Source organism: Salmo salar, chromosome 06, assembly GCF_965601325.2.
Source record: "Salmo salar chromosome 06, fSalSal1, whole genome shotgun sequence".
NCBI lineage: Eukaryota > Metazoa > Chordata > Actinopteri > Salmoniformes > Salmonidae > Salmo > Salmo salar.
Window position 1 is genome coordinate 73,549,790 of NC_138296.1, and position 21,388 is coordinate 73,571,177.

At 46.9% G+C, this 21,388-nt stretch overlaps 1 protein-coding gene across 1 annotated transcript in view; it reads left to right on the forward strand.

Moving 5' to 3' along the window:
- The window catches only part of syne1a (spectrin repeat containing, nuclear envelope 1a), a 205,172-nt gene that overhangs the window by 114,686 nt on the left and 69,098 nt on the right, over window positions 1-21,388 (forward strand). Inside the window, exons 70-90 of the mRNA XM_082976172.1 lie at window positions 139-306; window positions 683-859; window positions 1,971-2,117; window positions 2,820-2,945; window positions 6,588-6,764; window positions 7,015-7,280; window positions 7,427-7,583; window positions 7,748-8,146; window positions 8,407-10,032; window positions 10,549-10,904; window positions 10,988-11,132; window positions 11,319-11,537; window positions 12,374-12,663; window positions 12,839-13,004; window positions 13,303-13,458; window positions 13,794-13,946; window positions 14,177-14,359; window positions 14,733-14,870; window positions 14,997-15,182; window positions 20,224-20,346; window positions 20,564-20,746. Coding sequence (XP_082832298.1) covers window positions 139-306; window positions 683-859; window positions 1,971-2,117; window positions 2,820-2,945; window positions 6,588-6,764; window positions 7,015-7,280; window positions 7,427-7,583; window positions 7,748-8,146; window positions 8,407-10,032; window positions 10,549-10,904; window positions 10,988-11,132; window positions 11,319-11,537; window positions 12,374-12,663; window positions 12,839-13,004; window positions 13,303-13,458; window positions 13,794-13,946; window positions 14,177-14,359; window positions 14,733-14,870; window positions 14,997-15,182; window positions 20,224-20,346; window positions 20,564-20,746 — 5,541 coding nt within the window. The remainder of the gene's footprint in view (window positions 1-138; window positions 307-682; window positions 860-1,970; window positions 2,118-2,819; window positions 2,946-6,587; window positions 6,765-7,014; window positions 7,281-7,426; window positions 7,584-7,747; window positions 8,147-8,406; window positions 10,033-10,548; window positions 10,905-10,987; window positions 11,133-11,318; window positions 11,538-12,373; window positions 12,664-12,838; window positions 13,005-13,302; window positions 13,459-13,793; window positions 13,947-14,176; window positions 14,360-14,732; window positions 14,871-14,996; window positions 15,183-20,223; window positions 20,347-20,563; window positions 20,747-21,388) is intronic.

Below are 21,388 nucleotides of genomic sequence, written 5' to 3' on the forward strand. Positions count from 1 at the left end.
ACTGTTGAGACTTGTTGCTGGTTTGATTATCACTATTATGGTCACTGCTAGGACTGCTACCGACGTGTGTTTGTGGGCCTGTGTGTGAATGCTTAATGTGTGTGTATGCTTGTGTGAATGACAATGTGTGTGTCTCAGGCCCATGTGCAGCGCCTGGAGGGCCAGGTGAAGGAGCAGGAAGTGTACCACGTGGAGCTACAGGAAGTGGAGAGGTGGCTGCTGCAGATGTCCAGCAGGATGGTGACCCCTGACCCCGCAGCGGGCGGAGGCCTGGAGGCAGCCACTCAGCAGCTGGCCAGTCACAAGGTGACAAATCAGACAGTGTTATTAATTACACTAATCCAATGGCTTTTTCAGAGTATTTTTATTTTATTTGCTATCAAAAAGCCATCCTGAGCCACCTAATTTAGGCATGCCAGGTTCTAGCCTATAGCAATCAAGTATAAACAGTGTTCATCCTTTTATCTCATGAGCAGGACACAGATATCTCTGTATGATAGCCACATTTCTTTCTCTCTTTGTTCGATTTGACCTCCCCTCAAGTTCATCCATCCAATCTGATCCTTTGGCTCAGCATGCACTCTTGTCTATTTGATGTCCACCATGTTCTTCAACCAAACCCCAAACCCCTCACTAACCCAAAGAGTGCTTGGCTCCGTTCCTCCTCTCCCCCCTGGTCCAGGCCATCATGGAGGAGATAGCAGGCTTTGAGGACCGCCTGGCTGGGCTGAAGGAGAGGGGAGAAGACCTGGTGGAGGGCTGCAGTGAGCGTGTGCAGAGCAGGCTGAGACAGCAGGTCCAGGCTCAGCAGCAAGGCACCCGAGACAGCTACTCTGCCATCTGCAGCACGGCACAGAGAGTGAGTACTGCGGGGGGGGGGCACATTAAGACGTCCTTCAATTCAAATTATAATGAGGCAATATATATATAATTTTGTGCACAGACTACAACACACACCAACACAGCCTCTCCATCAACACTGCAGTAGCCCAGCCACTCACTTAATCCCAACCCATACAAACACCTAAACCTTCCTCCCAAGACAGCCCTTGACTGCCAACCAAATGTTCCTTGCCAAATAAGGCCCGCCAAAGCAGAGCACAACCACCAATGCCAACACAGACCAATAGTACCAGCCAAGCCACTATCTCAATCTTACCTTATTTCTCCCTCCTTGCCCTCCCCGTCAACTTGATTTTATCACTCTTGGCCAAAATAGCCAAATCGACTCTGTCATCTTGGCAAGCCCTATACCGCTCATCCACACTGTCAACAGCTCACCTCCCAGTACAGCCCTATTCAGCCAATCTGCTAACCCGTGTGATCCAGCCACACTTTATCAACACCCTTCTGCCAATTCTACAACTGCCGATCCAGCCTTGCCATGCCATGCCATGCCTGCCAACTTAGTCCCGAACTCCCAGGCCTATATCCCTCTAACCCAGCCACCTTGCCAACCCTTGTACCCCCGCTGCCAACCCTGCCAGGCCTTGTGCCAACACATGTCTATCACGCATCATACCCCTCAGGGCGCTCATATTAACTATGTCAATCATGTCCTGCTGTTATTCTCTCCCCGTAGGGCAGCGACGCCTCTGCATTCAACACCTGTCAAACAAAACACTATTTAGCTATTTACCAGCCAGACGTTTATTGTTTATGAAAGGGACTTGGGAATAGAAGGGTTTTTGATTTATGGAAATGTGTTAATGTCTTTCATAGGGTGTTTTCTCTATCCATTACGATAGTTTTCCTGGCAAAGGCCAGGGCATTGCAATGTAGAAGAGGGTACTACTCACTGTGAATCTGTTTAATTTAGATAGACTTTCATCCATTTGATCTCTTTTACCCCTCTATCTTTTCATCCATATATACATATATATATATATCTCTTTCTCTCTCTCTCTCTCTCTCTCTCTCTTTTCTTTCTTTCTCTGTCTCTCTCTCTCTCTCCCTTCGCTCTCCCCCAGGTGTACCAGAGTTTGGACCGTGAGTTGCAGAGGCATGTCAGTCTGCAGGATGCTCTGCAGCAGTGTCAGACCTGGCTGGTGTCAGTCTCAGAGGAACCAGAGCCCACTGCACATCTCCCTCTCAGCCTGGAGGAGGCGCTACAGCAGGTCACTCACCAACACTACACTTATACCTTCAAAGTGGCTTAGTCAAATCAGTAGCTAGTGTAAGGGTGCGTGCTGGTGGCAGGGAAGTCAGGCGCAGGAGACAGAACTTGGTATAAAACGGAGCAGTTTAATAATTGCTCAAAAACTCCGAAAACCAAAATATACAAAATAAAGAAGTGGGTACAAAACCCGTCTCACACCAGAACATATCTTGCACATAGCTTACAAACAAACAATCACCGACAAGGACAATGAGGAGGAACAGAGGGTTAAATACACAACATGTAATGAATGGGATTGGAACCAGGTATGATACAAGACAAAACCAAAGGAAAATGAAAAAAGGATCAGCGATGGCTAGAAGGTCGGCGACTTCGACCGCCGAACGCCGCCCGAACAAGGAGAGGGACCAACTTCGGCGGAAGTCGTGACAGCTAGTTACAATGCCTATTCTGATATACTGTACACAATGAACTGGGATTACAGTATGAAACTGGTGAAATGGGGTTTTGATCATGTATAATATGTTATTATTAATATAATTATTATATATATACCACATTAACATTATATAATGTATATAATTTCATACTTCGTTTGCAATTGCAAATGGGAAGGTCAGATTCAATTGAATAGCGCCATTCACTCCTGAAGTGTAATGGTTTACGTGTTGATTGGTCTCTCACCTGCTGTACTGTCCAGGTGAAGCATGAGCGGACTCTCCAGGAGCAGGCCAGTACCTACCTACAGCTGGTGTGTTCTACCTGTGACCTTTCAGAGCAGAGGGTGAGGGAGACCGCCCAAGACATCCAGCAGGTCAAACTACAGGTGAGTACATCTCAGTACGGTTCACTAGCCACAGCCACAGACTGCATTGGGAATGTATTGACCGGATGTCACGTTCGTTATACAGATGGGACCAAGGCGCAGTGGGATTGTGTATGCTTATCTTCCTTTTTTATTGAGAAGAAAACGAAACAAAACACTTAATCAAAACAACAACGACGACGAGAAACAGTCCTGTGAGGCACACAGCAACACATACGGAACATCTACCCACAAATACCCATGAAAAAACACCCCTACTAAATAGGACCTTCAATTAGAGGCAACAAGGAACAGCTGCCTCCTAATTGAAGGTCAACCCAATAAACTAAACATAGAAATAGAAAAACTAGAACAAACATAGAAATATACTAACATAGAACATTAACCCAAAAAAAACCAAACACATAAAACAATCACCCCCTGCCACGTCCTGACCAAACTACAATAACAAATAACCCCTTTACTGGTCAGGACGTGACAGTACCCCCCCCCCCCCCAAAGGTGCATACCCCGGATGCACCTAAACAAAAAAACACAAAAATAAACCCCAAAACAAAAATAATCCCAAACTAAAGGGAGGGAAGGGAGGGTGGCCACCCCCCCTCCAATCCTCCACTATGGAGGTGGCACAGGCTCCAGCCTTAGTCCCCAACCTAACCTGTCCACCCCCGCTGAAGGCTCAGGGCTGATGCGCGTCGCTGGAGACCTCAGATTGGAGGGCGACTCTGGGAGCTCTGGACTGGAGGGCGACTCTGGGAGCTCCGGACTGGAGGACGACTCTGGGAGCTCCGGACTGGAGGGCGACTCTGGCTGCGCCGGTTCCGGACTGTAGGCCATCTCTGCAGGCTCCGGACTGTGGGCCGTCTCTGCAGGCTCCGGACTGTGGGCCGTCTCTGCAGGCTCCGGACTGTGGGCCGTCTCTGCAGGCTCCGGACTGTGGGCCGTCTCTGCAGGCTCCGGACTGTGGGCCGTCTCTGCAGGCTCCGGACTGTGGGCCGTCTTTGCAGGCTCCGGACTGTAGGACATCGCTGGAAGCACTGGACGGGGAACTGTCGCCGGAAGCTCTGGACGGGGAACTGTCGCCGGAAGCTCTGGACGGGGAACTGTCGCCGGAAGCTCTGGACGGGGAACTGTCGCCGGAAGCTCTGGACGGGGAACTGTCGCCGGAAGCTCTGGACGGGGTACTGTCGTCGGAAGCTCTGGACGGGGAACTGTAGGCCTGATGCGTGGGGCTGGCTTTGGAGGCGCCAGACTATTTACATGCACCACAGGGCTAGTGCGAGGAGCAGGAGCAGGACGTACTGGACTGGGCTGACGCACTGGAGGCCTGGAGCGTGGGGCTGGTACTGGAGGTACCAGACTGGAGACACGCACCCCAAGGCTAGTGCGAGGAGCGGGAACAGGACATACTGGACTGGGCTGACGCACTGGAGGCCTGGTGCATGGTGCTGGTTTTGGAGGCGCCAGACTAGGGACACGCACCTTAACTTCTATGGGCTAGGTGGGACGTTTGCGTCCCACCCTAGTCAACAGCCAGTGGAATCGCGTGGCCCGAAATACAAATACCTAAAAAATGCTATAACTTCAATTTCTCAAACATATGACTATTTTACACCATTTTAAAGACAAGACTCTCGTTAATGTAACCACATTGTCCGATTTCAAAAAGGCTTTACAGCGAAAGCAAAACATTAGATTATGTCAGGAGAGTACCCTGCCAAAAATAATCACACAGCCATTTTCAAAGCAAGCATATATGTCGCAAAAACCAAAACCACAGCTAAATGCAGCACTGATCTTCATCAGATGACACTCCTAGGACATTATGTTATACAATACATGCATGTTTTGTTCAATCAAATTCATATTTATATCAAAAACCAGCTTTTTACATTAGCATGTGATGTTCAGAACTAGCATACCCACCGAAAACTTCCGGTGAATTTGCTAAATTACTCATGATAAACGTTGACAAAATACATAACAATTATTTTAAGAATTATAGATACAGAACTCCTTTATGCAAACGCTATGTCAGATTTTAAAATAGCTTTTCGGCGAAAGCACATTTTGCAATATTCTGAGTACATAGCTCGGCCATCACAGGCTAGCTAATTTGACACCCACCAAGTTTGGGGCTCACTAAACTCAGAATTACTATTAGAAAAATTGGATTACCTTTGCTGTTCTTCATCAGAATGCACTCCCAGGACTTCTACTTCAACAACAAATGTTGTTTTGGTTCCAAATAATCCATAGTTATATCCAAATACCTCCGTTTTGTTCATGCGTTCAGGTCACTATCCAAAGGGTAACGCGCGAGCGCATTTCGTGACCAAAAAATTCTAAATATTCCATTACCGTACTTAGAAGCATGTCAAACGCTGTTTAAAATCAATTTTTATGCTATTTTTCTCGTAAAATAGCGATAATATTCCAACCGGGCAACGTTGTATTCATTCAAAGGCTGAAAGAAAAGAAATGGAGAAGTCTCGTGAACGCGCATCTCAAACTCACTGTCCCCAGGCTGACCACTCACAAACAGAGCTGCTGTACTTTGCCCAGAGACAGCAGACACCCCATTCCACTTTCTGGCGGCTTTAGAGAGCCAATGGAAGCCTTAAAAACTGTCACGTTACAGCACAGATGCTGTATTTTCGATAGAGATGCAACAGAAGGACAACAAATTGTCAGACAGGGCACTTCCTGTATGGAATCTTCTCAGGTTTTGGCCTGCCATATGAGTTCTGTTATACTCACAGACACCATTCAAACAGTTTTAGAAACTTTAGAGTGTTTTCTATCCAAATCTACTAATGATATGCATATTCTCGTTTCTGGGAAAGAGTAGTAACCAGTTTAAATCAGGTACGTTTTTTTATCCGGCCGTGAAAATACTGCCCCCTAGCCCCAACAGGTTAAGGCTAGTACGAAGAGCAGGAACAGGGTAATAGCCCTGGATATGCTCATCCTCATCTCTGCCCATGTCCATCCTTCTTCACCGTGCTCCTTACCCCGCTGCTTGGTCCGTTGGTGGTGGGTAGTTCTGTCACGTTCGTCATACAGATGGGACCAAGGTGCAGCGGGATTGTGTATGCTCATCTTCCTTTTTTATTGAGAAAAAAACTAAACAAAACATTTAATCAAAACAAAAACGACGACGACGACGACGACGAGAAACAGTCCTGTGAGGCACACAGCAACACATACGGAACATCTACCCACAAAAACCCATGAAAAAACACCCCTACTAAATAGGACCTTCAAATAGAGGCAACGAGGAACAGCTGCCTCCTAATTGAAGGTCAACCCAATAAACTAAACATAGAAATAGAAAAACTAGAACGAACATAGAAATATACTAACATAGAACATTTTCCAAAAAAACCGAAACACATAAAACAAACACCCCCTGCCACGTCCTGACCAAACTACAATAAGAAATAACCCCTTTACTGGTCAGGACGTGACACCGGACATTGGTTTCTCTGTGTCAATATGGCATTACAATGTCAATCGATAAACATCAGCTGACAAACTGTACGACTGATTACCAGTGAATACTGTGTTTCAAGCATTATGCAACATTCCAATCCTTAACATACCTCAGACATAAAGCTTCCGTCTCCTCTGTGTATGTAGATCGAGGAGAGGATGCTGGTGTGTGAGGAGGTGGCAGAAAGCTGGAGGGACGTTCAGGAGCAGCGGGCTGATCTGGAAGCTCAACTCAGAGAGACAGAGCAGCAACTGCAGAACCTCTCCAGGAGACCGGCTGAACTGGAGCCTAAGATCACCCAGAACCAACTGGATCAGGCACAGGTCAATACTGGGTGTAGTCATCTGCTTATTTATACTGAATGGATGGATGGATGGTTGACCACTTGTGAAGTGTAATAGTTTAGGTGTTAATTGACCAGATGGATGGGTGGATGGATGGATAGATCAACACTTGCATTGTTGTTTCAGTGCTATCATGGCTACTGGCTCTAAAACAGTCTACCAGTCAAACACAATGACCTGAGCAGAAAGCATTGACAGTACAATACTAATACCTTCTTCATTCTACCAGGAGTTCCTCCAGCAGCTCAGAGTGAGGCAGGTCGACGTCACCCAGCTGAGTGAGGCTGTGGCTGGGCTGACGGAGGGCCAGTCCTCCCCTGCCCTGGAGGAGATGGGAGGTCTGAGGAGGGCCTGGGAGGAGTTGGGGCAGAGGGCTGAGGAGCTGGAGGGGCAGAGGGGTGAGGACATGCAGAGGAGCGGGGAGTACCATGACTGTGTGGCTGCCGTGGAGGAACTCTTCCACCAGGTGTCCAGAGAGTGGGACTACCTGGCCAGGTATGACGAAGCTGGACACACAAACGCACGCATGCCAGATGCACACACACAAACACACACACACACACACACACACACCGTTCAAAGTGTGGACTCATACAGTAATACCTCCTCTTCCTATCCCCCTCCCTGTTTGTGTGTCTCAGGGCAGACACAGAGAGCACCAGTGAGCACCTGGAGGCTCTGAGAAAGCTGTGTTGTGACTTGGAGGACCAGAGAGGAACTCTAGAGGAGCTGAGGGACCAGAGACAGGCTGTCCTGCCACGCCTCAGCCTGCTGGACAAGGAGCTGGTCAAACAACAGGTGCTGTAAAAATTCACTTCAGTTTGGTTAAACCTAGGTCAATTTCCCCTTTATTATCCTGCATGTGTTTTCCTGATAATGTATGTGATCAATATTTAAGCACTGCCAACAATATCTCTTAATAACTATCCATGAGTTTCTACTAAATACTTTTCTATGTCCAGGTGGGCCACTTGGAGAAGCGTTGGTCCCAGCTGGATAGCCTGATCCAGGGGAAGATCCAGGACTCTTCCCAGACTCTGGAGGACCTTGGTCGTGTGGAAGCCCAGCTGAGGGAGGCCCGGGAGTGGATGGAGGAGCAGCGTCCTGCCCTAACATCAGCCCTGAAGACCAGCCCTCCTCCAGACCTGGCCCAGAGCTTCCTGTTCGACCACCTGAGTGTGTGTGTGGAGCTGGAGGCCCGGGGGCAGCTGCTGGGCCAGGCAGTGAGCGAGGCCCAGCGCGTGGCTTCTAGGCTGGGGCTGAGCGAGAGGAGACGCCTGCAGGAGCTGGTACTCCAGGCCGAGGGAGAAGTAGAGGCACTGGGGGCCAGGGTGAGCCAGCGGAGGAAGTACCTCAGCAAGGTTTGTAGTCATTTTGATGTTCATGTCTGTAATAGTCTTGTTTTAATTTACATACACTTTATTTTATTTATACATTTTTCTGCAGTAGTGCTTAGTAGATTTATGAATTATTTTTTTATAATGTGGAACCTGCTCTCTCCTTAAAATTGTGGACTGATGGAATGGTGGTTTAAATCTCAATTATTTGAAGGCACTCAAATGAAAATATGACAAAAAAGAAAAGTGCTTTTTAAATAAAAAGTGTGATTGTTATTTTCTAGGCCTTCACAGAGCGGACCCAGTTCCTCCAGGCTGTGGGGAGGGCTCTGTCCTGGGTCCAGCAGCAGGAGAGGAAGGCTTTAATGGACGACCACGTGGCTCTCCTCCCTGACGACCTGACCAAGCAGGTGGTGACGTGTCGAGGGGTCCAGAGCGGCCTGCGGGCCTACCAGGGGGAGTTGGCCTCTCTGTGGGCCCAGGGTCGTGACCTGGAGAGGGACGCCACGGACCAGGAGCGGGGGGAGACCGTCACCAGGCTGGAGGAGCTCCAGAGGGTCTTTGAGACGGCCTTCCAGAGAACCACCCATCGCCTGCAGGACCTGGACAGAGCCCTGACCTCCAGGAAGTACTTCAAGGTCGACCTGGATAGGACGTGTCACTGGCTGAGACGGGCAGATGGCATTACGTTCCCCGAGATTGACTTCACCTGCAACGCCGATGACGATTCGGAACTGCAGGGTCGACTGGCGAAGTTACAGAACGTTCTAGAGCAGGCGTCGGAATACGAGAACCTCCTTCTCATCGTCCAGAGGGTGGGGCAGGAGATTCTCCCCTCGCTAAACGAGGTAGACCACTGCTACCTGGACGAAAAGCTCAACGCCCTCCCTCAACAATACAACAGCATCCTAGCGTTAGCCAAAGAGAAGAGGGACAGGATCCAGCAGGCTATCCTAGAGAGAAAGGACTACGACTGCTTCTTCAATGTCACTTGTAGCGCATTGGAGGAGCTTCAGGAGCAGTTAGACGGTTTAGCCAAACGGACAGTCAGTATTCAAGAACAGGAAGTTGTTCATCTCCGTGATGACCATAGAGATCTGTCTGAAAGCCTGGCTCAGCTCAGCCCTGCGGTGAGAGAGCTGAGGAGGAAGACTGAGGGGTTTCTCAGTAGGGGCCAACGATGCCACGCTGAGGAGACAGAACAGCTGGTTAACCTCCATGACAATCTGAAGAGGACCATTGACCAGAGACTGAAACATCTTGACGACTCATTGAAAACATTGGCAGAGTATAACGCAACATCAGCAAAACTAAACTCTCAGTTGAAGTCAGTGAAAGAGCAGGTCACTAGAATGAAGTCGGACTCAGACACCAAATTAGGTGGCACAGAGAGACTGGCGAGTCTTTACACACTGCTGGAAGATCTGGAAAGGATGGGCTCTCACCTGGAGAGACTCACCCAACATACAGAAGACATGGGATTGAACTGTGATCCTGCCGCCATCCAGGCCTCCAGAGAGGTAGTGACCTCGCATCAAAAAGAGCTGCAGTCCTTAAGGTCAGAAGTAAAAGGTTGTGTTACAGAATGTGAAAACTGTCTCAAGAAGGACAAAGAATTTGAGAAAGAGATTGGGCGGACATCAGATTGGCTGAAGATTCTGAGGAAGAAGCTTGGGGAACCATTGACCCTTCCAGAGGTGAAAGTTGAGAGAGTAGAGGAGGAGGTCAGGAGACTGAAGGTGGTAGAGGAAGAGGTGCAGTCCAGACTGAGGGTAGCAGATGCCATGGGCAGCAGGGAGAAGCAGAGATACAGCAGTAGAAACGAGGCCTGCCCTGCCTATGTTGAGGCTAACCTAGAGGAGCTGGCTAAGCTGAGGGCTGACGTCCAACAAGCACTTAGAACCAAGCAGGTAAATGTACTATACTATTGTGTAATGTATGTGTACACACTGGATCTAAAGATAATGTTAAAAATGAGCATAAGATATCAAATCTAGTTTTTTGATGATGTTGTAAATCATAACTGTTGGCTGAAGTAGCTGAAAAGTGAGCCTTGTTTTTACATAAACCTAGTCTACCATTGATGATTTGACTCATCTCCCCCATGTTATCAATATTAACAGGCTTTGTCTGAAAGGACATTCATAACAGACCAGTTAAATTAATATTGTCATGCTCTCGCGATAAGTACTTCAATTATTTATCTGAGTAGTCTCATGATGATTTAATCTGTCCTCCTAGTGAATTACTTATCCTGGATACATTCATCCCCTGATAACTGATACATTCTCTCATTAGCAGTGAGTGAGTGGTTTGCTACTCATTATCCTCTTGACCTTTGGCATACAGTAAGCACTTTTTAACTGGGAATAGATTACTTTCCAATGAAAAGTCCAACACATTCATTCATTTTGTATGGACTTTAGCTGAGCCTGGATCAGACTCTGTCCCTGGTCCAGAGGCACCAATCCACCCAGCAGTCAGCCCGCAAGTGGCTTGACGAAGCTGGGGCTTTTCTCCAGAGATCCACCCTGGGAATAGAGCTGGAGTGCCAGACAGAGAGCCTCAGGGAGCTGGAGGAGATCTCAGCCCAGGAACCGGCCTTCATGGCTAAACTAGAGGAGCTGGAGACCCTGGGTGCTCAGCTGGATGATCTGGTGGGGCTGGGAGTGACGAAGGAGATGAAAGAAAGTGAAAGAAAGAAAGAAGGTGTGGAGGTAATGCGACAGAAAGGGTCAGAGGTCAAAGAGCAGCTGAAGGGTTACCGGGAGGATCTGCAGAGGTAAGGTCTCACATGGTGTGAGTGTGCGGTGCGTGCGTGTGTTACAGAATCTAACTGCTCTAAAATTAATGTGTCATCTGTAGCTGTGCTGCTCAGTGGAGCTCCTTCCAGACGGAGAGAGAGGAGCTGATTGGACAGATGAATGAAACAGGAAGTATGATGACTGCGTTCCCCTCAGCTAAGGCAGCCAATAGCCAGGAGGCTGAGGACAAACTCCAGAGTTACAAGGTAAGCTATGACTGTTTATGACTTATTATCAATGTTTTCTTTCACTGAATTTCTGTCATTTCTGTTGTAAATTTGTAAAAGTTCTGACCTCTGATTTCTTCTGCTCTCTCTCTCTCTCTCTCTCTCTCTCTCTTCTCTTCTTGCAACTTAAACTTCCACTCTGTCTCTCTCGTCTCATCTCTCTAGTCTCTGGTGATTCTGATTGATGGGTGTGAACCCACCCTGACTGGCCTGAAAGAGAAGGCCACAGATTTGGCTCTGGTTGGGTCTGAGTCCAGCAAAGCTGCTATTGGTCACTCTGTGTCATCTTTATGTCAACGTTGGACCCGCCTGCGCAGCGTGGCACGGGCCCAGGAGAAAGCGCTGGAGGACACAGCACGGGACTGGAGGAGCTTCAGGGAGAAGGTAGGATATCTGTCTATATCAACATACAGTATGTATATATTAGCTTGGGAAAATGTAGTTATTGTAGGTTCACAAATGTAGTATTCCAGCAGGCACAAAGGCAATTTCAACACTTTAGGCTACCTGTGGTTTTCAGCAGCTAACAGCTTCAGTCCATGTATTTTCAAATACATTCCATAAAACAGTGCTCCCCTTGTTGATACTTTTGAGGAGTGGGTTGTGGCTCAGCCTTGTTGCCTCTGAGATCAGTAGTTACTCTAAGAATTCGTACTGCTGTGGATTTAGGTCACTTCTGTTGGATGTTAGCTCAGATTCAGCCACTACTCAGTGGGTGTACACTGATGTAATTCTAGGCATCAGGCCAGTGATGAGCTCCCGCCAAAGCCTTCCATCCACTTCCAACACACAAGGGCTCCCACAAAGCGCTACTCCTTAACAGGAAATTATGTCATCAGATAGGAAATGCTCACATCCTTTGATGTGACGTGTTCTTGTTGCCCGGGGGCCTTTCTTTGGGGCCATTGTTCAACTGGACATGACATCACCGTTATAAATGACTGGGTCAGTTTCCTGTGGCTGGTTCTATGCACCACAACAGGAAGAACAAGGACAACACAAAAGGACTTAAAGAAAGAATGAACTAGAAGAGAGAAGTAACCACCGAGCTCCAGAGTTTTGGTCTAACCTAATCAGTACACTGTTGTAACTTAATTAACAATTGCTTAACAAGTACCTTGGCTAACATGTCACAAAATATACATTTCTACTAAAAACGTTCCTGAATTTCTATTGACATGTTTCTGTTCAGCATTAAATATTTCTGCCTCTGTCCTCAGATGGAAAAGGTACGGTCTGTGTCAGTAGACCTCCATGCTCGTGTTCCAGACAGCACAGTGGAGAAGGCAGCCACCAGGGCGGCGCTACAGAACCTGTTGGAATACCATGACACCTTCAGCCTGGAGGTGGAGAGAGAGCAGTCAGCCCTGGCCCTGCTGGGGCAACACACACTCAGCCTGATAGGAGAGGACCAGGAGGAAGAGGATATGGAGATGGAGAAAACTGACAAGACTAGAGAAGAGACACCCTGGCTGAAGGAGATCAGGAGTATGCAGGAGATATATGAGAGGTAAACGCGGGGGGGGGGGGGGGGGTAATTCTGCATTAGTGCTATGGCTAAATGTATTCTATTGGTTCTACTAAATTATCGCTACTGTGTTGATGGTGAAGGAGGTTTGAGATGAAAATCACATTTCTATGTAATAAGACAGTGAGGTTTCATCTTATGTCATGTGTGTCCCCAGCCTGGTGCTGCAGGTGCGTGGTAGCAGGGCCCAGGTGCAGCAGGAGCTGAGGGAGAGGGAGGAGGTAGAGAGGGAGCTAGGACTGGTGAAGGGATGGATCCAGGACACCAGGGGACTGCTACTGAGCCCTTCATCTGACCTGGACTCACTGCTGCATGAGCTAGAGGTACGTGTGTAGACTCACAATCGCAATCACACCCACACACACACACACACACACACACACACGCACACACACACGCACGCACGCACGCACGCACGCACGCACGCACGCACGCACGCACGCACGCACGCACGCACCACACACACACACACACACACACACACACACACACACACACACACACACACACACACACACACACACACACACAGACCGCTTGACCTGTTTAAAGGCACACTTTTTTCCATATCCAAAAAGTCTGCAGCCAGTAGTAATCCCTTATTGTCAATCTATCACACAGACAGCCCATGGTGAGGTCATCAGTAGGCGCCAGAGTGTGGAGAGGATGGTGGAGCTGCAACAGAACAAGTACCAGGACCTCCAGACAGCCCTGCCCTCTGAACTGAGCATGCAGCTGGCTGAGGTGACACTTGCCCTGGGCTCCGCTGAGGACCAGGTACCCTCCCACTCTGGAACTAGTGTTGGCTTCCATACTCTGTCTATGGGTGATCTTAGTTAGTTACTTAATAAGTTAGTTGGTTATACTACTGATTATATAAATCTGTTGTAATTAAAAATTATATTCTTAGATTAGACCTAGATACTCTGTGGGTCTGACAGTTTTAGTGGTTCTTCTTGTATTTGTTCTCTAGGGGGCACTCTGACACAAGCTTTTAGGAAATGTGTTGTGGCATAATAATGAAACAAATTAGAGTTCAATAGGAGATTATGGCACCCTTATAAATGTCCATGGATATTCTATCATTCTAATATCTGCCATGACTGTTCCAGGTCCAGTCGAGGGAGCGAGAGGTGCAGCAGACCAGAGATGTGAAGGAGGACTTTAGTTCCAGACTGCAGGACATTGAGGGGAAGCTGAAGACCATCTCTTTGAAGATCAGTGAGAAGGCTATAGACCTGGAGCAGGCCAAGGAGGAAACCAAGGTAATTAGCCCTCATTAAACTGGCATTACATTTTCAGACATTAAGGTTAATGATTGGTCTATAGGGATATTAGTGAAGACTTGGAATGACAAGAGCTGCCCCCCTGCTTTCAAGTGACCCACTTCTGTGAGAAATACTCCAGATGGGATTCTTATACCTCCTGCCTCCCTCACCCCATCCTCTTCCCTCTCCCCCTCTTCCTCTACCTCTCTACCTCTCTCTCCCTCTAGTGTCTGTGTGAAGAGTGTGAGGGCTGTGGTCGCTCCCTGGCTGAGCTGGTTGTAGCAGTACAGGAGTTTGGGGACCAGAACCCTCTACTGTGTAAGCAGCTGGGAGATGCCCTGACCAGACTGGCTGAGGTCCAGCGCCTCACCACACAACAGGCCCAGGAACGGGCCAACCAACTACACAAGGTCAGATGTCAACCCGTATCTGTCATCAATCTTAACTCTTCCATTAGGCAATAAGCTGTGGTAGCATGACTTCCTAACATATAGGGCGGCAGGTAACCTTGCAGTTAAGAGAGTTGAGCCAGTAACCAAAAGGTTGCTGGTTGGAATCCCTGAGCCGACTAGGTGAAAAATCTGTTGATGTGCCCTTGAGCAAGGCACTTAACCCTGATTGCTCCTGTAAATCACTCTGGAAAAAAGCATCTGCTAAACGATAAAATAAAAAAATGTATATGGCAATGACAATGATATTCAGAGGAGTATGTCTCTCACTCTCCTCCTTCTCTCCTCTCTCCTCACCTCTCCTTTCTCATGTCCCACCCTGTGTGCTGAGCAGGCAGAGCAGCAGCTGGAGGAGTATAAGGGGATGAGGCAGTTCCTCCTGGGCTGGGCTGAGAAAGCAGAGACCCTGGTCACTGGCAACATAATCTGGAGCTCCGCCTCTCAGCTTCAGGAGCAAATCAGAGCCCACCAGGTGGGTGTCTCATTATTGAGTGACATAAAGGGCAGCCAGTCAGGTTCTTTAGTGTTGTCCATAGCCTGAGTGATGTCTGTTTAGAGCTCCATCTATCTCTACCGCTCTGTGTTCCCATGGTGATAGGCGGTGCTGCGAGAGTGTCATGGTCTCAATGGTGACCTGGAGGCCATGGGGGAAAGGGAAGGGCAGCTGGGGGAGGTGCTACAGACGGAGGGGTGGAGCCAGCAGGTGAAACAACTGAGCAGATGCACCGAGGAGTTGCAGCAGAGCGCAAAGACACGCCTCCAGAGCCTGCAGGATGCCGCCAAGGTAACTAACACAACCTGTCATTATTTAACCAAGGTAACACACCTGTTATTAAAACTGTCGTGACTTGAATTTAAAGGTAATCTAAAGACTGTTATTTATCTAATCAAATAACTATGTTTATTTGTTACCTAATTAAATTAATCAGGTAACAATTAACTCATTAGGATCTGGGGCACCAAGAGAGCGGTTATTTAAAGAGTTACCATCTCCCGAATTAAACTCTAAAAGGTATTTACCTATCACATCTATAAACAGTCAACTTATTAATCATAACCTCGTCTCATATCCTCATTCTGAACAGTCGTAACCTCCTTGCATCTGCAATAACCCGAGCCTTACTTATGATTCAGTACTACACAAATTGGTTTAATTATTTATTTACTAGCAAATTAAATGGTAACACAGGATAAACATACACACTTAATACGTTAAAACAGGTCCCTAGCGGACTGACAACAATAAGGCTGCTTGTTCCAAAAGACCTGGAAAGGGTGAGAGAGAGAGAGGGACAGAGACACTTATTAAGATTGGTACATTTAGAAACTACTCTCACTAACAGTAATCATATACATTGCACACGAACCACCACCCTCTTTGAGTAAGAAATCATGTATGTATTTACGTGAAATTCCTGTGGTCGCCGTGTATCTCTCTCGGAACTGTTCTGCCTTGGAAAGGGGGTTGGGCCTTTTCGTGGCACACTTGTAAGGCTCTGATTGTCCAAAAGGGTTCCAACAAGTAATCTACTGTTGTTCATCTCTGTAGTTGTCCAGTATCCGGTGACTTGTGGTGTAGTCCTGAACAGAACTACAGAGTCTATTTTCCTTCCATTTGCTCTTGAAGATGCTTCTTTGAAGATGGGCTAGTCAGCCGGATCAATGGTTCCCAGTGGGGTGATGAAAGTAGCGTAATACTATGGTTTGAGCAGAGTAGTAGGATGGTCATACTTAAATTCTCTTTTGAAGATACTTTACTTAGGACAGCTAATCAGCCGTACCAGTGATTGTTCGGGAGGTGGGTTTATCGTCTCTACCTCGTGTTGAGATTAAAAGTTCCACTTTAAATGTGTAGCTGCAGCTTCACGCTTTTCTGGTCAAGTATGTTAATTTCTTAACCCATCATTTTATACAGTTTGTTCAAAAGGGGCGCTTCCGTCAGGCTGACACGCTCTTTGACCTCACTCGGGGGCGTGACTTGTCACTTGTACAAAGTTATGTAAAACTTTGTACATGTAGTGGGTATACTTTCCAAGTTACAGTATTTCCTTTATAAGATTTTTAATGACATCACAAAATAACAAACAAAATGACATTAAATCAAATCAAAGTTTATTTGTCACGTGCGCCAAATACAACAGGTGTAAACCTTACAGTGAAATGATTACTTACAGGCACTAACCAATAGTGCAAAAAAGGTATTAGGTGAACAATAGGTAAGTAAATAAATGAAAACAACAGTAAAAAGATAGTGAAAAATAACAGTAGCGAGGCTATAAAAGTAGTGAGGCTACATACAGACACCGGATAGTCGGGCTGATTGAGGTAGTATGTACATGTAGATATGGTTAAAGTGACTATGCATATGATGAACAGAGAGTAGCAGTAGCGTAACAGAGGGGTTGGCGGGTGGTGGGTGGTGGGACACAATGCAGATAGCCCGGTTAGCCAATGTGCGGGAGCCAATTGAGGTAGTATGTACATGAATGTATAGTTAAAGTAACTATGCATATATGATAAACAGAGAGTTGCAGCAGCATAAAAGAGGGGTTGGGGGGTACACAATGCAAATAGTCCGGGTAGCCATTTGATTACCTGTTCAGGAGTCTTATGGCTTGGGGGTAAAAACTGTTGAGAAGCCTTTTTGTCCTAGACTTGGCACTCTGGTACCGCTTACCATGCGGTAGTAGAAAGAACAGTCTATGACTGGGGTGGCTGGGGTCTTTGACAATTTTTAGGGCCTTCCTCTGACACCGCCTGATGTAGAGGTCCTGGATGGCAGGCAGTGATGTACTGGGTCGTACGCACTACCCTCTGTAATGCCTTGCGGTCGGAGGCCGAGCAGTTGCCGTACCAGGCAGTGATGCAACCAGTCAGGATGCTCTCGATGTTGCAGCTGTAGAACCTTTTGAGGATCTCAGGACCCATGCCAAATCTTTTTAGTTTCCTGATGGGGGATAGGCTTTGTCGCGCCCTCTTCACGACTGTCTTGGTGTGTTTGGACCATTTTCGTTTGTTGGTGATGTGGACACCAAGGAACTTGAAGCTCTCAACCTGCTCCACTACAGCCCCGTTGATGAGAATGGGGGCGTGCTCGGTCCTCCTTTTCCTGTAGTCCACAATCGTCTCCTTAGTCTTGGTTACGTTGAGGGATAGGGTGTTATTCTGGCACCACCCAGCCAGGTCTCTGACCTCCTCCCTATAGGCTGTCTTGTTGTTGTCCCTCATTAAAATGCAAATAATTTTATAACATTTTTGACATGCGTTTTTCTGGATTTTTTTGTTGTTATTCTGTCTCTCACTGTTCAAATAAACCTACCATTAAAATGATAGACTGATCATGTCTTTGTCAGTGGGCAAACGTACAAAATCAGCAGGGGATCAAATACTTTTTTCCCTCACTGTAGGTGTTCCTTTTGTCCAGGTGGGAAAGCGCAGTGTGGAGTGCAATAGAGAGCGGTATGCAAATTGGAGTGGGTCTAGGGTTTCTGGGATAATGATGTTGATGTGAGCCATTACCAGCCTTTCAAAGCACTTCCTGGCTAAGGACGTGAGTGCTACAGGTCTGTTGTCATTTAGGCAGGTTGCCTTTGTGTTCTTGGGCATAGGGACTATGGTGGTCTGCTTGAAACATGTTGGTATTACAGACTCAATCAGGGACATGTTGAAAATGTCAGTGAAGACACCTGCCAGTTGGTCAGCACATGCCCAGAGCACACGTCCTGGTAATCCGTCTGGCCCCGCAGCCTTGTGAATGTTGACCTGTTTAAAGGTCTTACTCACGTCGGCTACGGAGAGCGTGATCACACAGTCGTCCGGAACAGTTGATGCTCTCATGCATGCCTCAGTGTCACTTACCTCGAAGCGAGCATAGAATGGAATTATCTCGTCTGGTAGGCTCGTGTCACTGGGCAGCTTGTGGCTGTGCTTCCCTTTGTAGTCTGTAATAGTTTGCAAGCCCTGCCACATAAGACGAGCATCGGAGCCGGTGTAGTACGATTCAATCTTAATGTTCTATAGATCGCCTCTGACCATTCCCCACGTTCTATGTTACAGATATTGTTCCAGTATTCGCTTTGAACGTGTTAGAGTTTTGGTGGGAAAAAGTATCTTGAAACAAAGGACATTCCTTTGGTGAATATTGGAGAGGGAGGGCTGAATCTTCTTTCCTTGATTTACGACAGGATGTGAGTTGTTAATCCCATCTAGTTCTTTCCTCTCCCCTCTGTGGGTGAGAGGGGTCTGAGTGAAGTTATTCATTACAAACCTGATCTGACCTATTTGTATTCTCGTGGACAGTCATGACAGAATCCACAAAAAACAATAAAGCCTGTACTTACACCACCCAGTCACCTTTTTATAACCTCACAACGTACCTGTCATTATTACCAACCAAATCTGTCCTAATAGCACCCGGCCCCCTTTTCACAACCTGGTAACATACCTCAGTGGTGTAGAGTTTTTGCCCATCAGTTAACCCACCTTTTGTGGAAAAATGAATTTAAAGTATAGGGAGCGTACTTTTTTCAAGGCGACCCGCGATCAGAATTTACCCACCAATCTTTTTTTTACCACTACATCACTGATTATCCTGTAATTATACACCATTATGTTGTGCAACATTCTGCCAGTCCTTACCCATGATTTTAATGCTGCGTCCCATCATGGTCAAGGAAAGTAATTCATTAACTTATACTGAACAAAAATATAAACGCAAAATGCAACAATTTCAACGATTTCAACGGGTGCCGGGCCCACCCAATTAGAATGAGTTTTTCCCCAGAAAGAGATTTATTAAAGACAAATACTCCTCAGTTTCATCAGCTGTCCGATTACACGTGGTATGCAGTTGTGAGGTCGGTTGGACATACTGCCAAATTCTCTAAAATGAAGTTGGAGGCAGCTTATGGTAGAGAAATTAACATTAAATTCTCTGGCAACAGTTCTGGTGGACATTCCTGCAGCCAGCATGCCAATTGCACGCTCCCTCAAAACTTGAGACATTTGTGGCATTGTGTTGTGTGACAAAATTGCACATTTTAGAGTGGCCTTTTATTGTCCCCAACACAAGGTGCACCTGTGTAATGATCATGCTGTTAAATCAGCTTCTTGATATGCCACATCTGTCAGGTGGATGGATTATCTTGGCAAAGGAGAAATGCTCACTAACAGGAAGGTAAACATATGTGTGCACAAAATTTGAGAGAAATAAGCTTTTTGTGCGTATGGAACATTTCTGGGATTTTTTATTTCAGCTCATGAAACATGGGACCAACACTTGACATGTTGCCTTTATATTTCTGTTCAGTATAGTATGTGGGTACTTACTGTATTAAGTTAATGGCAACATCACACAAACCCAGACTCTGGTGTTGTACCTTGATTCAGACCTGGGTACGTTCCTGGGTCCAACAAACCAGGAAGTCCCAGTTAAACCAGTTGCAAACAGGAATCCAGGAAATGACAGAAACAATGCCGTTAAGAATGCGGCTGTTACTAGAGCGTATATTGACACCACACTTCCATCTTGTGGCCATTACCAGTCCCTACATTAGTCTTACCACCAGCCGTAAGACTAGAAGGCTGGCACACGAGGCTAACTGCATCAGAACTGCATCAGCACTACAGACTCTACAGGCCTGGGTTGCTGTAATCTTTTAATCTGTCTTGACTGCCCTGCAGTAGCTCCCTAGACTGCAGTCTGTTTCTAATAATCACTAATAGCATTGTGAGATTTCGTTAGAATCCCTTTTTTTTTTTGGGGGGGGGGGTTCAGTAAATAGTGTGGAACTATGGAACTGTCTTACCTGTGTGTCTCCCATCAGGACATGGTTCGTCTGGAGGCTGAGGTGAAGACCCTGCATGACTCTCTGGACCAGGCCCAGCTCACACTCACCTCTCCTGACCTAGCACGACTCAGCCTCAGGGAGCAGCTCACACACAGACAGGTAAACACTTATGGAGATAGATCACTGCCATAATCTGTCACAATGGTGTGCTTCCACCCACCTGACTTGCCGACCCACTCAGACAGGTATTACAACCCACAACACAGGTAATCACCCACATACTAGAGACAGATACTGAGGAACACTGGAACAGCATTGTACTACAAAATATATACATTATTCCCTTGAAACATTCCTGTTCGTCCTGTCCACCCAGCGTCTGTTAGTGGAGATGGAGGCCTTCAAGCAGCAGGTGCAGGCGGTGCAGCTGTGTCAGAGCGCCCTCCGGCTGCCGGAGGAGGTAGTGGCCAACCTGTCCATCTGCAGAACAGCCCAGAGCCTGCAGCAGGAGGCCAGCCAGCTGCAGCACACCACCATCCAGCAGTGCAACATCCTACAGGTAGGGGGTCGACACCCACAGCACAATATCAAATGATACATTATTCTGATACAGAAGATATAGTCATTGTAAAGCTGAGAAAGCTGCATGGGACTGCTGGACAAAGTAAGCAACAGCAGTTATTCAGCTGTATGACATGCCGCAAGTGCTGTTATAGGGCAGGGCACAACAACTGTTTCTGTGTGACAGGCTGTCTCGCTAAAACAGACAAATGGCAAAAGGAGCAAGTGTGGAATGTACATTCTCTTTTCTGTGTGCTCATCTCAGGATTCTTCTTAAAGATGCAGTCTGGGATCTTACAAATTTGTAACATATCATACAAAATGGATGAGGTAATTCTTGGGGATCCGTTTTGGCTTGTGTGCACATTTTCCAAAAGTACTGGCTGAAATGATAAAAACCTTTGGAGCATCACTTTAACTTAGTGATTCAGGGCTGATTTGGTTGTTAAGCTGATTTTGGTAAAGATTAGGTCTGGGAGGGATGAGCTGACCTTGAATGGGCTGTTGAAAGGTAAAAGGCAGAGTAACCAACTAAACCATCTTAACATATTCTCTGTGCAAGGGTGCTTGTTGTAATAAACCTCAAAGAAACAAACAATTAGGCCATTACTGTGTAACTATCATTTCACTCTAATTTTTT